The 16872-nt window shown below is 44.0% G+C and overlaps 1 protein-coding gene across 1 annotated transcript in view; it reads right to left on the bottom strand.

Moving 5' to 3' along the window:
- MYO5B (myosin VB) overlaps positions 1-16872 on the bottom strand; it is a 331539-nt gene that overhangs the window by 115123 nt on the left and 199544 nt on the right. Inside the window, exons 16-18 of the mRNA XM_087715323.1 lie at positions 10475-10627; positions 7578-7675; positions 1091-1177 (exon numbers count right to left, since the gene is read on the bottom strand). Of these exons, the coding sequence (XP_087571449.1) occupies positions 1091-1177; positions 7578-7675; positions 10475-10627 (338 nt within the window). The remainder of the gene's footprint in view (positions 1-1090; positions 1178-7577; positions 7676-10474; positions 10628-16872) is intronic.

Here is a 16872-nt window from a genome sequence, read left to right on the forward strand (position 1 = left end):
AATCTATGCTTCAGATTCTCTCTGGTGTTTGACCTGTGGTCAGGGTATTATATCTATATCACAATACAGACGCCAAGATTTATCTCTAAAATAGACCCCTCTGCTCCAAATGTGATTTTATATGCCAGCGAAGAAGGATGATACTTATTTTGGGAAAGAATCAATGCTATGAAAAAAAATGATATCTTTAAAATTACACTGACCAGCACACTGAGACACTACTTAACGGTTGCAAAGGAATTGTGTCATATTGCAGAAAATAAAGGCCGCATTCCTGAATGTACGCCAAGTTCACCATAATATTGTATGTTGTTTCTATGTTCAATAGGCAACCCCATTTAAAGGGAGAAAAATGGCCTACAAGCTGAGAACATACTACTAAACCCTAAAAAGTAAAACTAGCCACAGAATAGAGTAGAGTAGAGTAGAGTAGAGTAGAGTAGAGTAGAGTAGAGTAGAGTAGAGTAGAGTAGAGTAGAGTAGAGTAGAGTAGAGTAGAGTAGAATAGAATAGAATAGAATAAGAGAGTTGGAAGGGACCTTGGAGGTCTTCTAGTCCAACCCCCTGCTTAGGCAGGAAACCCTACACCACTACAAAATGGTTTAGGGTTGCATGCAAACTATTTCGAATGTTTCTCAATGCATACTTAAACCCTACAGCTTTTCATGCAGGAGAAAGCAAGATTTTTTTTTTGGGGGGGGGGGAATTGTCCAGGTTGAGCTTTACATAGAGAAGCAACTAGTTAAGGAGTTCTAAGGTTCTACCACAAAGTTCAAATCTCACAGAGAAAAGTTCAGATTTTTGTTTTTATGCACTCTTAAATACTTCCCTGGTACACCTTAGAGTAGGATCTGCAATCTTGGCAACTTTATGATCTGTGGACTTCAACTCCCAGAATTCCACAGGCAGCCATGCTGGCTGAGGAATTCTGGGAGTCAAAGTCCAAAAGTCATAAAGTTGCCAAGGTTGAAGCCCCCTGCTCCAGAGTTGACTTTCTCAGTCTTTGTCTTCTGCATTGTTTCAAAGCACGATTGTTATTTTTTTGGGGAGGGGACACAGAAATATAGAATTGTTTTGTAGTGAAAGTCACCTGGATGGGTAGCCCGCTGCACTGATACGGATGGTCTCCAACACTCCACAAGCTCTTAGTTGTTGTACTGCTCTCTTTGGATCGAAGCTGTCAAGACACAATTGAGGGCACTCATGAACATGGCTGTACAACACATTCTGATCCCTGTTCATTTATAAGATCTATGAACTCAATTCTAAACTTAAGAATAACCTTCCTAAACTTTAAACACTTCAATAAGCTTTGTACTGAACTCTCAACTTGACTATTTATTTATCAATAATTTGATTATGTTTATTTAGCAAGAGATAAAATTAAAAAAAAAGGTGAAAATAGGAGGGAGGGAAAAGGGAAAGGAGTGTAGGGCAAAGGAGAAAAAAGGAAAAAAACACATTTTCGGACACTTTTTAGAACAGTAGATTAAGATAGTAACATCCTCAACTTTTTACTTTTACATACTTATATATTCTAGCCATTTTTTAATAACAAATCTAATCAGCAAAATCCAAAATTTCATATTTTCCCAATTTCAAGCACAAAATCCAGAAGTGATTTTCAAGTAGAAGCAAAATTGGATGTGTTCTTTACTTTGACTAAAGCAGGCAATTTACCCACCTCTGCTAGTTCTGTTCAGTTTTCCAGCCATTCAACCATTGTTGGAATTAAAGTATTTCCCCATTATTGGGCATAAAGCATTCTTTCTACTATCAACAATATAGAACAGTAAAGTTCTGGATTTTTTTTTCTCTTACAGATTCTTTTGCATTTAATATCTCAATACATTTCATAAAATTATTGATAAATCGATATGCCTTGAAGGTACCAGATTGGGGGAATGCTGCTCAGTTTATTGTTGTGGTTGTTAGTTGTAAAGTCGTATCCGACCCATCGCGACCCCATGGACAACATTCCTCCAGGTCTTTCTGTTCTATACAATCCTCTGGAGTCCATTCAAGCTCACGCCGACTGCTTCAATGACTCCATCCAAGCCACCTCATTCTCTGTCGTCCCCTTCTTCTTTTGCCCTCCATCTTTCCCAGCATGAGGCTCTTCTCCAGTGAGTCCTTCCTTCTCATTAGGTGGCCAAAGTCTTTTGAGTTTCCTCTTCAGGATGTGGCCTTCTAAAGAGCAGTCAGGGTTGATCTCCTCTAGGACTGACCGGTTGGACCGCCTTGCAGTCCAAGGGACTCGCAGGTGTCTTCTCCAGCACCACAGTTCAAAGGCCTCCATTCTTTGGCGCTCAGCCTTCCTTATGGCCCAACCTTCACAGCCATCCATTGCAACTGGGAAAACCGTAGCCTTGACTATACACACTCCTGTTGGCAGGGTGATGTCTCTACTTTTATGCTGTCTAGTATGTTGTCTAGATTTGCCATAGTTTTCCTCCCCAGGAACAAGTGTCCTTTAATTTCTTGGCTGCAGCCCCCATCTGCAGTGATCTTGGGTCAGTTTATCCTGGTGCTTAATTAATGGCTTCTTGGTGTAATTTCCCATTTTTACCTCACTTTTCAGAAAAGGCTAATGAGAAACTTTCCCTTCTGATTAGCTTTTGGCTGTTCCTTGAAACATTCCTGAATAGTTTCTTCATCAGATTTGCAATTGTGGTGACATGCAGACAACAACACATAGTTGTCCTTTGTTTCCTGATCAGTGCACACCTGAGGCACAACATGGCAGCGTGACCAACACAATGAATGTTGCTAGTTTCTGGGAAAGACATGCACATATTTTAATGTTGTATTTTATATTTGACATTTTATGTCATATAGTAGCAAGGGTCTCCAGCCCCTGCTCTGCAGACTGGTACTGATTCGCGGCCTGTTGGGAACTTGGTTGTACAAGTGGCAGGCGAGCACACAAAGCTTCATTTGCATATGCATGGGATGTAGATTGTGTGTGTGAAACCATCTCTCTCCCACTGCCAGTCTGCGGAGCCAGAAAGGTTAGGGACCGCAGTCGTATAGCAGTCCTTATTTTAATTTTGATACTTCTGACATGAATAAACCGACAATCTGTTGTGGCCTGCCAGCAGCCAAAGGAGCTGGCAGCAGTCAGACAATGAGGAAGTTGGGGAATAACATGGGCCAGTTCTGGAATCTGGGGAAGGCTCTGATGAGGGCTCTGTGTCGGAGGCAGAATGGGGGCCTGAGCCATCTGACAGTTATCAGCTGCCTTCGGAGTCAGGCATCAGCGAGGCAGACGAACAGCTGGAGCCTGTTCCCAGTGTGTGCATGCACAGAGTTGCCAGACGAAGGCAACAGCTAAAGAATAGGGGTCAACTTGGGAGTAAAGCCACAGGTGGACGATGAATGGCCCCTCGCAGAGGAAGTAAAAGAGGAACGAAAGGGGAGTGGAGTTTGCAGGAGACAATTAGTTCGCTTAATTGGTTCATGACTCTCCGAGACTCCTTGCCAAGTTTTGCAGAGATCGGCCTGGCAGCTCTCCAAGCCAGATAAGGTCTGTGACTGTAAATCCTCCCTTGAAAGACTTTGTTGGATGTGAACGAGCAGAATTCACAGTCAATTAATAAAAGGGTTTTTTGTTGGGATCATGCTCTTGGGAAGCCTCGGTCAGAACACAATCAGATTTGATTTGTGAGGATCAGTTCCTTCTAAAATTTAGAGACACTGCGTATCTAGCTAGTGTCCTTCAAAATGGAAGTAAATAAGAAGAAAATAAGATAAATGAAACTTGCCACCCACAGGAGGCGCCAAATTTTCAAGAGTTGATCGGAATTGTAAATACACAAGAGCAAACATGTAATGCATTATTCCAGATCTATGCATGCGTGTTTATGTGTGTCATCAGTACAATAGCATAAGTAACAATTGAGCAATTTTCCTTTGAGTGTACACCTGTCACAAGGCAGCTTCCCAAAGCAACTGAACCAAAGGCGCCTCTTTTGAGATGTTGCTGTCGCTTGAAAAGGACAGCCGCCTGGCACTTGGAACACAGCAATTATTTTTTAATATAACTTTATTAAAAGAAACGCAAAAGCAATTCTTCAGGAACATGTTTCACTGGGAGCAAAGGGTATCAGATTTTTCTTTTCCAGCTCAAACCATTGTAAACAGGGACTGGAAAATGTCACTACACGAGACAAGAAAATTGAAATGCTGCCTTCAGAATCTGTGAAGGGCGATCGCGTGGAAGAGGACAAAGATTAATTCCTTATTGCCCTAAAGAACAGGATCGGATCAAATGAGATCAAGTCGGCTGAAGAGGGTTGATAATCAAACTTTTTGACAATAAAATCAATTGCCTCGAAGGCTCCTTTTTTCTTTTCTTTTTGATAGAGCGCTTTAACCAATGTCGAAATTCATCCCGTATTGAGAATGCTCTCGGTTTCCAGCACAAAACAAGGGATTAATTAAATTGTATTAGGTGGCCTACGTGGTTCTTTCCAGTGTTATGATTTCATTTCCTTTTTCTTGTGAATGAAGGCAAATATACGTGTCCCAGGAAAATGTGGCAGGAACCAATCTCGGTCGGTCTACTGGTTTTAGTGACCAGAGTTTTAGTCTTCCAAGTTTTCGGATTCGTCTCTGGAGCCCATCCGCAAGGAACTTCTTTCTAGCCGAGAGCAAGGGTGGCCTTCAAAAATTTCAACAAGAGGCTCTCTGCCAGGTTGCTGGGTGGGCATGGCCATGGTGGGCGTGGCCTAGTCATCCTCCTGCGCCACAGCAGGGAGGAGGGGCATTTTCACCTTCCACAGACGATGGAGGCTTTCCTCAAGGCTCTGGGAGGATGAAAATTGCCTCACCCAGGCTCTGGACGTCCTCTGGAGCTTCCAGGAGGCCCCTCCCCCCTCCCTGAGCCTCCGGGCGGGGCCTGCACTTACCTCGCATCCAAAACGGGTCGCGTGGAGACTCCTGGGAGGGGCTGGGGCAGCCAGGGGTGAGATTTGGAGGTTCTCTGAACCAGCTATAACATTAGCTACAGGTTCTCCCGAACCTGGGCGAACCTGTAGCAGCCCACCCCTGGCCGAGAGGCTAGCAGAGTGTTAGCCAAACACCTTAATAGCCAGCCACCTCCAATCAACATCTAAAAAGCCACACACAACAAGCACTGCTTAAATACCATACATAGAATAGCTCAGAGAAGCACAGAATAGCCCAGAGAAGCATAGAATAGACCAGAGAAGCCCAGAGAAGCTAGAAAGAAGTTCCCTGAGGATGGGCTCCAGCATGAGTCCAAAGCTGGGAAGGCGAAACCTCTGGTCCCAGATTACATCCTTTTTTCCTTGTGTTCTTAGAATGAAAAATAGGGAGTAACGCATCATCCAGGTGCAGAACATGTATTTAATTTCTTCAATCAAAGAAGATTTTATAGGACATTTAGGACACATTTTTCATTATACAGCTCCCTATTGTTTCTTCTCTGTTGTGAAGTAAACTTGAGATATTTTCACTCAAATTATAGTTTAAATCTCAAGGAATGAGATTCTTTTTGGAGAGTCATTGAGGCCACGCTGCCAACAGATAAACCACCACGTGGCTTCAATGACTCTCCAGAAAGAATGCAAATGACCAGCTGTCTGCAAGGAGTATAAATCCTTCCATTCTGCACCATCCAGTCAGAACTAAAGAAGCTTCTTGGATGAGGAATGAAATGTCTCCAAAGAAAAACAAGAGAGTCCAGTTGCCTCTTGAAAAAGTACCTTTTGTTTTATTCTATTGTGAGCTTCCAGCAACAGTTAACTAATTCAAGTGTTCTTCCCAACACATGAAGGAAGGAGGGTGGGAACAGTGGTCAGTCTAACTCCGTTGCTTCCTTCACTCTCATCACTGGCTGGCCTTCTGGAACTTGTAGCCCAACACAACTTTTTCCATGTTAAGGGCTTGGTCTTGTACCACCATGAATATAATGCAACAAGGTAGATATGATACTTCACGAAGCATAGCACAATATGCTTTCATGGACAATTGCTTTATATTTGTTGTCTCTGTGGAAGATGACACTGGAATAAAAGTGGTCCATTCACTTGGCTGTAAAGGAGTGGATTTTACTCCGTGAGTCATTGCCAACTTTACGGGGTGGTGCTCATCTCATTTCAAGGCCAATGACCCAGCGCTGTCCGAAGACAGTTTCATGGTCATGTGGCTAGCATGATGTCACACAGCGCTGATATACAGCACTTGGCAGTATATTTCCTAGAAAAATAATAGTTGAGTTTGCACTGTTTTACCACATTTGGTTACGCGCTAAAAACGCCTTTGAATTGATTTGCCACTGCCATTTTCCAGGGACTTTTTCCCCATTTCCGAGTTGAACCTATATAGCTCAGGTGGTCTCAGACCCAAATTTAGCAAGAACGGAACGTGGCTAACAATCAAATCCACCCAAGGTACTGCAATCTGCTGAATAAACGACAACTATGTGGGTCAGCACAGCGGACTGAGTTGTTATGCAACCAAGGCGAAACTAAACACAAACAGCCGCCTGGGGAATCCTGGGAGTTGACGCCCACACATCTTAAACTTGCTAAGGTTGACAAAAAAAGTACCCTAAAGCACTTTTGGGGGCTTATAATTATAACACGGTTGACATAACATACTAAGCAGCAAATATTTCACGGACTCACCACTGTGAGATAAGCGGTTGTCTCAATCGTGTGGATCAGGGGTAGTCAACCTTTTTATACCTACCGCCCACTTTTGTATCTCTGTTAGTAGTAAAATTTTCTAACCGCCCACCGGTTCTACAGTAATGGTGATTTTATGAAAACCTAATGAAAATTTTTAAATAATGCTATGACATTTTTTTTTTAAAGTCAATTAAATTAAAAAAAGAAAAGAAAGTGCTTCAGTATTGGACAAAACCCCTACCGCCCACCAGGAAAGCTGGAACGCCCACTAGTGGGCAGCAGGGACCAGGTTGACTACCACTGGTATAAGTACGCTAAAGTTAAAACTGGCTAATTTGGGCATCTTCCATAAAGTCACAAGGTTCATGACTATCCCAGTTAAGGGGGTTGTGTGAAGACAGCTAAGGGTTCATAAGGTACCAAATCAGAACAGGTAGCCTGCAACTTACAACCACAAATTGAGCCCCAGATTTATGTGGTTAAGTGATACAGTTGTTAAGTGAGTTTCATCCGATTTTATGACATTTCTCGGACCTTTCTTATCACGCTTGTTAAGTGAATCGTTGCAGTTGTTAAATTACTAGCATGTTTGTTAAGTGAATCTGGCTTCCCCATTGGCTTTGCTTGTCAGAAGGTCACCAAAGGTGATCACATGACCCCGGGACACTGCGACCGTCATAAATATGAGTCGATTGCCAAGCATCTGAATTTTTTTTACCATGGGGAGGCCGCAATGGTCATACATGTGAAAAACGGTCATGAGTCCGTTTTTGCAGTGCTGTTGTAACTCTGGACAGTCACTAAACAAACTGTTATAAGTCAAGGACTAACTGTTTTCATGACACATATTTCACAATCTCTTTGCCCTTTGTCTTTCATCAAGTTGCAGAATCTCCGGTCTCACCAGAAAGCAATGCTTACCTGAAAGGCAGCTTCTCATCGTTGGGCTTGATACACCGAACATAATGGGGAGTGGTAGCATTCAGGGTCTCCATTAACAGGTGCAACGAATTGCGAAACTGAAAGAGGGGAAACAAAAATAGTAACTCTGCAGGAAGCGGAGGAAGGTGACAAGGCTCGTTTTACAGCTAAACATGGATGAAATGGCCAAGCAACTCTGTAGAGTGAGACGGGCAGCATATGAATTTAATAATACATAGTAAGTACATTTAACAAAGGGGAAATTAAGAATTTCGAGCAGAAATGCAGAATGACAGAGTCGGAAAGGGTTCTGGAGGTCTTCTAATCCAACCTCTGTTGAAGCAGAAGAGCCTCTAACCATAATGGCCAACCTATATCACGTAGTGGCACACAGAACCATCTCTCTGGGCATGTGAGCCATTGCCCAATGCTCTTCCGGGTTTCGGCGCACTGGTCAGCTGGTCTTAATGTGCATGGGAGTGCTGGAAACAGGAATAGCAGCTGCCCGGTGCGCATGTGCTCGCCGGGAAGACGATCTTCCAGTTTCTGGCACACACATGTGCACTGACTAGTTGGTCTTCATGTGCGCATGCATGCCAGAAACCAGAATACCAGGTGGCTGGTGTGCATACACATGCCGGAAACTAGATGATCATCTTCCTGGTGCATGAATGCGCACCAGGCGGTGGCTGCTCTATCAGTTTCTGGCACGCACCAGCACACTGACCAGTTGGTCTATGCACCAGAAGACTAGGTGGCCAGTATGCATGCATGCGCCAGAAATCAAAAGTGCAGCCCCTGTTGCAGCACTCGGTGCCGAAAAGATTCGCCAACACTGGACTATACCATTCCAGGCAAATAGTTATCCAGTCTCTCCTTAAAAATCTCTAGCAATTGGAACAGGCTGGGGAATTCTGGGAGTTGAAGTCCACACATCATACATTTGCTAAGGTTGAGATAGAGTTAGACAGAGACTACCAGCAAACCAATGAATGAACCCAGCGGCGGATTAAGGCTCACTGGTGTCCTAAGCACTGACAAATCTTGGTGGCCCTCCTTTGTACATACTGTACAAATCTCCATTGGGTTTTTCTTTCTTTCTCCACTTTGTGGTGCCCCCTTTGGGCCTGGTCCCCTAAGCATGTGCATGGTTAATACACGACTGAATGAACCAGTTAGCGAGACTTTCTGCTCTTCAACATATGTGTCTTTTAATCTCCTGATTCCAGCCAGGAAGCAGGCACTGCTTGGAAGGTACCATGACTACTTATTGGCTCCTCCTAAAGATCTTTGCTTCCTAAACTCTCACTAAAGTAGCAAACTCGACATTCAATATAAAACGTTGTTCTAAATTCTGATTCTGAGGCTGGGAAGCGAAGGAGGAATTGCAATAAAGAGAAGAACATATGAACGGTTGCAGGAGTTGGGTATGGCCAGTCTAGAGAAAAGAAGGACTAGGGGTGACTTGATAGCAGTATTCCACAAAGAAGAGGCGGTCAAATTATTTTCCAATGGACCAGAAGTCAGAACAAGAAGCAATGGATGAAAACTAAAACTAAGCAACCTGGAATGAAGGAGAAACTTTCTAACAGCGAGGACAATTAACCATTAGAACAGCTTGCCTCCAGAATTTGTAGGCGCTTCATCACTGGAGGTTTTTGAATAAAAGACTGGATAGCTACCTGTTCTGACCCCCTCCTCCGTCCAGTAACGAATGCCGAGACAAGCTTAACTGGAATGTACTTTAATAGCAAGATACCAAAACCTCGGTGGCTGAAAGCCAAGCAGAACAAACAGATAAGGACCTTGGCAGCAACTCAGACAAACTCAGGCAACAATAAACACAGCCTGCCAAGCTCACAGTACTGTCCTCCGACATTCAATCCTGCGTTGACTTCTACAAAGGCGGCCGTGTGCACCAGTAGCTTTTATAGTCTGGAGAGGAGCTAATGACCACCAGCTGAGTATAATCACCTCCTGTAATTGCGTAATTGTTCCTGACGCCTAGTAGCTCTTCGATGGCGTGCATCCAGGAACAACTCACTGCTGGCTTCTGGCTCACTCTCCCTTGTCTCCTCCCCACTGGTCCAAGGATCAGGTGCCACCTGGTGGCCAACCAGTTTCTCTGCGCCCTTCTCGGAGTCTGAACCCTGTCCAGGGTCCTCCACATCAGGGCCGACTCATAGGGCCCCTCACTGTCGGAGTCTGGCGACAGCTCCAACGGCTCCTGCTGGGCCACAACAGCTACCTATCTGAAATGGCATAGGGTCTCCTGTTTGAGCAGGGGGTTAGACTAGAAGACCACCTTCCAGCTCTGTTCTGGTTGATTTCAGGGGGAAAGCAATGTACTTCCTCTATCCCAAGGTCCTAGGGAAAACACTGAAAAAATCTTCAACTTAGAATGAGCCTTTGTGTGATTTTGCATGATACTGGGATGTGTGCCCTTTGAAATTCTCCCAAAAGTGGTAATTGGGAGAAAGATATAATATATGGATTTTAGCACAGGGTTTTTTTTTTCTTCATATGGGGCAATCTTGAATCCACTCCCACCGACAAATCCACACCCACCATGGCCACACCCATGCTAACATTTTTGAAGCCCACCCCTGGTGAGAAGTAAGAAAAACACAGAAGCTGACTTAAAAAAAGGAGTGGCACGACAAAACCGTGCTCGACTAAAGCGCGCCCGATTAAACCGCGTCGCTGATGTCATCAACAGGGCGACAACAGCGAGTGCGGAGAAAGAAGGGCACTTTAAATAGCGCTTTGAAAGCAAGCCGATTCAACTTAAGGTAAGGGTTAGGTTTAGGGTTAGCTTTAGGGTTAGGTTTAGGGTTAGGTTAAGGGTTTAGTCGAACGCGGTTTTGTGGTGGTACCAAAAAAAGGCAGTTTTGTACCTGGTGCCCCACTGTTTTCTTGTGTTCTTTATTGGCTGCTTTTACAGTTGGACGAGCCGAGCGGATATTGATTTTGGAAGAAGTTTTCTTTCCAGGAGGAGCAGCTGGAGCAGGGTCTTTTTCGTCATGGAACAACTCCACAATCACTGGGTACTAGGAAGAAGAAATAAAAAGCTGTTACCTTTCTTCAGCTGTCAAGCAACAAAGCATAATTTTCTCAGCAAAGAAACATGCTCTGCTCAATGGATGGTGAAATCCACACCAAATATCTGCAGTCTCGGTGTCAATGAAACCAAACGGCTGTTGTATATTCCAAAACTAAACAAAGTAGTGGTGGGATTCAAATAGTTTGACAACTGGTTCTCTGCCCTGTTGATTTCTTCCAACAATCAGTTAACCAAACTGCTCAGAAAGTTAACAACCAGTTCTCCCGAAGTGTTGAGACTTGGCCGAATCCCAGCACTGCAACAAAGCCTCATTGCATTGCTTGCTATTGTTGGTTTTATCATTTTTAATCCCTTGATTAAAATCTGGTGCTGGAGAAGACTCCTGCGAGTCCCTTGGACTGCAAGGCGATCAAAACTGGTAAGTCCTAGAGGAGATCAACCCTGACTGCTCTTTGGAAGGACAAAACCTGAAGTTGAAACTCAAAGACTTTGGCCACCTAATGAGAAGGAAGGACTCACTGGGGAAGAGCCTAAGGCTGGGAAAAATTGAGGGCAAAAGAAGAAGGGGCCGACAGAGAAGGAGGTGGCTGATGGAGTCACTGAAGTAGTAGGCGTGAGCTTAAATGGACTCTGGGGGAAGGTAGAGGACAGGAAGGCCTGGAGGAACGTTGTCCATGGGGTCGCAATGGATTGGACACGACTTCAACTTTCAACTTTAATAAGATTTGTATGCCACTCACTCCCTTGGGACTCCGTAACTAACCTTCACAGTAGGTCTGGGGGGAAGGTTGGAACTTGAAAATCAGTTTGCTGGAGTAGGACTATGCCCATCTAACAGCATTCTGATGGTGGTCTCTACATCTATCAAGAAACTCACAGATACAGCCCTCTTTTCAATGCTGCTCCCATATACTCAGTAGGTAAGGATGGGCAAGTCATAGAAAATGGAATCATAGGGCTGGAAAGGACCTTGGAGATCTTGTGGTGCAACCTGCTGCTCAAGATAGGACACCTTATATCATTCTGGTCAAATGATTGTCTATTTTGGAAAACCTCCAGTGATGGAGGACTCGCAACTCCAGGAGGCAAGCTATTTTACTGATGAATTGTTCTCACTGTCAGAAAATTTCTCCTTGCTTCTAGGGTGGATCTCTTCAATAAGCTTCCACCCATTGTCCTGCCTTCTGGTGCTTTGGAGAATAAGTCAGTCCTCTCTTCTCTGTGACAGTAGTGAAATTCATTTTTTTTTTACTATGGGTTCTGTGGGCATGGCTTGGTGAGTGTGGCAGGGGAAGGATACTGCAAAATCTCGATTCTCTTCCCACTCCAGGGAAAGGATACTGCAAAATCTCCATTCTCTCCCCGCTCCTGGGGGAAGGATATTGCAAAATCTCCATTCTCTCCCCACTCCAGGGGGAAGGATATTGCAAAATCTCCATTCTCTCCCCACTCCAGGGAAAAGATACTTCAAAATCTCCATTCTCTCCCCACTCCAGGGAAAGGATACTGCAAAATCTCCATTCTCTCCCCGCTCCTGGGGGAAGGATATTGCAAAATCTCTGTTCCCAACCCATTCTGGGGCTAGCCAGGTGTGGTATTTGTCAGTTCTCCAAACTACTCCAAACTTCCACTTCCGGTTCTCCAGAACCTGTCAGAACCTGCTGAATTTCACCCATGCCTTCAAGTATTGGAAGACAGCTATCATGTCCCCTCACCAATTCTTCTCTTTTAATAGGCTAAACATATTCAGCTCCTTCAATTGTTCATCACATTATTTAGCCTTCAGGTGGCTTATCATCCTTTCGGTCTTCTCTGAACACTTTCTATGGTGTCAGCATCCTTTTTTGTGACTGAATGCAGCCTTCCACGTTTGGAAACTTTAAGATCTTGTGGACTTCAACTCTCAGAATTCTACAGCTAGCATGGTTGGCTAGGGAATTCTGGGTGTTGAAGTCCACAAGTCTTAAAGATTGAACACCCCTGGTGCAGTGTTTATTAGTACATTCTCAAAGTTCCTTTTTTGTTACTGAATCTCTCTGATCTTTCCCCGAATTTGAGGCTGCTTCCTCCTGATTTTCTTTAACCACCCCTATGCACAGAGCACATGTTGTTGGATTCTCCCCCTGGCAGGATAGAGTAGCTTTGATATGAGGCTTTGCCTATTCCTATAACAGTTCCCCCTTTTTAAAAAAAACTATGTAACATGTTTCATGAATTTTCGTTCAGGTCACATTTCTGCTTCCAAGATTTTTCACTTGCAACCAAAAAGGTGCTTCAACCTCTAACAGGTCTGCCCCATTTTAGAAGATCAGTCCACAATGTTTGCTGGAATAACGAGAAGTAGCACATTCCCACCACTGTTTTCATTAAGACAAGGCCGCAATTTGTCATCTGGTGCGTCCTGAGATTGATGGGCTCAATTCTGTTTGCATGATTGTCAAAAGCCTCTTGAGGAAACAATCTGTTTGCACAGAGTGGTTTTCTGACTTGACACACAGCTGTCCTTATCTGCTTCGTGCTTGCAAATTTTATTTTAATATCGGCTGCCAAGGAAACCCCTTAGTCTAAATCTCCTGCCTCCAGCAAGATTTCATTGTTTTAACACCTTCAGGAAAACTGTCACTTCATTCCTGAGAGAAATCCTCTAGCCGCTATTCCCATAATTTATGGATTACGAAGATAAAAATTCCATGTATTTTTTTTTTCCGGAATCCGTATTTTAGATATAGGGGTACACAGGAGAGGTTCATAGTAACCGATCTATAGGTAATCTTACAACCACAATGGGGAGCAGAAATTCCATCATTAAGCAACGTGGTCATTGAATCAGTTGTGCCCACTTTTAGGACGTTTTTGCTGTGATCCTTAAGTGAATCGCTGTGGTTGTTAAGTGAATCACCATGGTCGTTAAATGGATCCGGCTTCCCCCATCAACTTTGCTTGTCGGAAGTCCTCTGTAAAGGTACTATTTGGGAATAACATGACCCCGGGACAATACCTCAGTGAGAAGTGCAAGGACTGATTGTAAGTCACTTTTTTCCTCCACCGCTGTAACTTCGCACAGTCACTAAGCAAGTGGTTGTAAGTTGAGGACTACCTTTATTACTGGAATGATGCATGCAGAAAAAAGCAAAAGTCCCAAAGATGCTTTTTCAGGAGGCAACTGGACTTCCTTGTTTTTTCCTTTTGAAGACGTTTCGCTTCTCATCTGTTCTGTCCTAGGCTTTCTAAAAACACGAAGCCGACACTTCGTCACGATAAAACCGCTTTTATTTAGTTTAAAGGGAATTCCTCTACAGCAAAGTCCCGGCCAACAGTCTTTCAGGAGATTTCACAACTACAGACTTTTATCAGGCTTGGAGAGTTGCCAGGCCGATATCTTCCAAACGCCACTCTGCAGCAGACAATGTTTGGCAAGAAGTCAGGAACAGATCTTCACTCTGATGAATTGAACTAATTGCCTCCTGCAAACTCCCCTCCCCTTTCGCTCCTCTTTATTCCCTATGGGAGGGGCCATTCACCATCCACCTGTGGCTTGTTCCCTTCTCCTGGCAACTCTGCGCATGCACACACTGGGAACAGGCTCCAGCTGTTCTTCTGCCCCACTGATGTCTGACTCCGAAGGCAGCTGATAATTGTCATATGGCCCTGGCCCCCTCTCTGCCTCCGACGCAGAGCCCTCATCAGAGCCTTCCCCAGAGTCCAGGACTGGCCCATGTCCCCCCCCCCCAACCTCCTCACTGTCTGAGTCTGCCACCAGTTCCACTGGCCACTGGCGGGCCACAACATCATTCAAGAAGCTTCTTTAGCTCTGACAGCATAGTGGGAATGGAGGGATGGGATCCTGTCAGAGCTGAAGAAGCTTCTTGGATGAGAAGTGAAATGTCTTCAAATCAAAAAAGGAAGTCAGTCCAGCTGCCTCCTGAAAAAGCACCTTTGGGACAACCATGACCTGGATGACTGAGAATCGCTACAGAACCAGGAGAAGTCTTACTCAAAATTCAAGGTGCTGATGCAAATGAGATTAAGGTGCCCAACAGTTTGAGGGCTCAGTTCTCAGAGCATTTATTTAGATCACTCCAAAAAGTTTCCATCTAACCCAACATCCCAGGAACTCTACGTCCGTTTTTAAAAAGCCCACAAATAAGGTTACGGCAGACAAGCCTCAAACCCTGATTTTCCAATCCAGCACACAGCTAAAATATCTCTCTTGTGACTAATCAGCGTTCATAATCTTAAGTAGTGCCAGGCAGAGAAATCGTTGAACACTTTAGGCACTAGTTCCTGGGGAGAATGGCAAGTGGCTCTGTAAAAATTTATTCCTGAGGAGAAGAGAATTCCTCCGGTGGTCTCTTCTGTACATCTTGCATGACAAGATGGCTCCCGGGTGGCATGAATATTCTGACTTTCATTTTATAATCCCATCCGAGTATGAACTGTTTCCAACCCATTTCGCTTTCTCATGCTCAAGCTACCACTTCCTTTGATGGCCTTTAGGATTCAACTAGTTCTTATCGTCCACAATTTTTTTTAAAAAAATGAAAAAATCCAGTCAGGAGGGAAGCCTCCCCTACACTCAGTCTGCAAAATATTTTTGTGTAACCGAAAATACACAAAGTACTTTTGTGTAACCCAAAATACACAAAATACTTTTGTGCAACTCAAAATACCGTATTTTTCAGAGTATAAGATGAACCTTTTTCCCCTCAAAAAAGAGGCTGAAAATCTGAGTGCGTCTTATACACTGAATACAGCCTTTTTGGCCACCCAAAACCCCACCCCCTTCACCAAAATGGCCACGCGTAGCCTTTAGGAGGCTTCCAGAGTGCTCCTGGAGGCTGGGGAGGGCAGAAATTAGTGAAAAATGGACCATTTGTTGCTCAATTGTGCACCCCCAGCCCCAAGAGCAATCTGGAAGCCTCCTAAAGGCTATGCATGCCCTTTTTTGACAAAAAACGGGCCATTTTTGGGAGGTCTGCAGAGTGCAAAAATCTTTTTTTTAAATTTGCCTCCTCAAAATCTTGGTACATCTTATACTCTGGTGCGTCTTACACTCTGAAAAATATGGTACTTTTGCGTAACCCAAAGACCACCTTGCTCAAAATACCAAACGCCCGTTTGCGTTCTTTGTCTGCCTCTTTTTATAGCCCGTTCTTTCTCTTTGCTCTCTTTTCCTGGTTTACTTGATTCCTTTTAACAAATAGCCTAAAATTAGCCTGCCATTGAAATGGTGTTATCTCCTCCAGGCAGTCTGGTCTGTCCCCTATAAACCCTTTGAAAGAAGCCGCTTATGAATGCAGCCACCTCCCCTTCCGAAGCTAATTTTACCCATCCTTCTTACAGGAATTTTTATTGGATGTCTCGTGGTAAAACCAAACCCCAGGACAGTTTTTTTGAAAAAAAAAAGTCCTGTCGAAACAGAGAGAAGCAAACACACTCCCCCCTAGAGAATATCCAATAAAAATAAATTGGACTAACCTTCTTAAAAAATCTATTTTCAGCAGGGAAGCAGCCTGTGGCTCATTCTGGCATTCAGTCTTAATGCAGAAGGAATTGCTAGCTTCTGCAATTCTCTATCTAGCATATTTGAATGCACACCACAAAGGTACGTGGGTAGTCTTTAATTTATAATCATTTGTTTAAAGTCACAATGGCACTGAAAAAAAATGGCTTATGACCAATATTCACAAACTGTGAATTCACGTGACTCAGATTCGGGTGCTTGGCAACTGGCATGTACTTATGACAGTTGAACGGTCCCAGGGTCATGTGATCAGCATTTCCAACCTTCTCAGCTGGCTTCCAAAGAGTAAAGTCAATTGGGGAATCCAGATTCACATAATGTTTGCATAATTCACTTAACTGCAGTGATTCTTTTAACAGCTCTGGTCGCTAAGCAACCAGTTGTAAGTTGAGGACTACTTGTATATATTGACGTGTATAATTGTGTATGTATATGTATATCAGTGGTGGGTTTCAAAAAATTTTAGAACCTCTTCTGTAGGTGGGGCCTGCTTTGTGGGAGTGGCTTGCCAGCCATGTGACCGGGTGGGAGTGGCTTGCCGGCCACGTGACTAGGTGGGCGTGGCCAACTTGTAAAAATGTGGTGAAATTCACTTAACAATGCTCCTGCTTAGCAACCAAAATGTTGGTTCAGAAACTCTGGCATTTGAAGCACGCAAGTCTTAAAGCTGTCAAGTTACAAGATCCTTGCACCCCTAACCCTTTAGG

Source organism: Thamnophis sirtalis, unplaced genomic scaffold (assembly GCF_051295495.1).
Source record: "Thamnophis sirtalis isolate CommonGarterSnake01/CBP01778 unplaced genomic scaffold, rThaSir2_p1.2 scaffold_5, whole genome shotgun sequence".
In the NCBI taxonomy this organism is placed as follows: domain Eukaryota; kingdom Metazoa; phylum Chordata; class Lepidosauria; order Squamata; family Natricidae; genus Thamnophis; species Thamnophis sirtalis.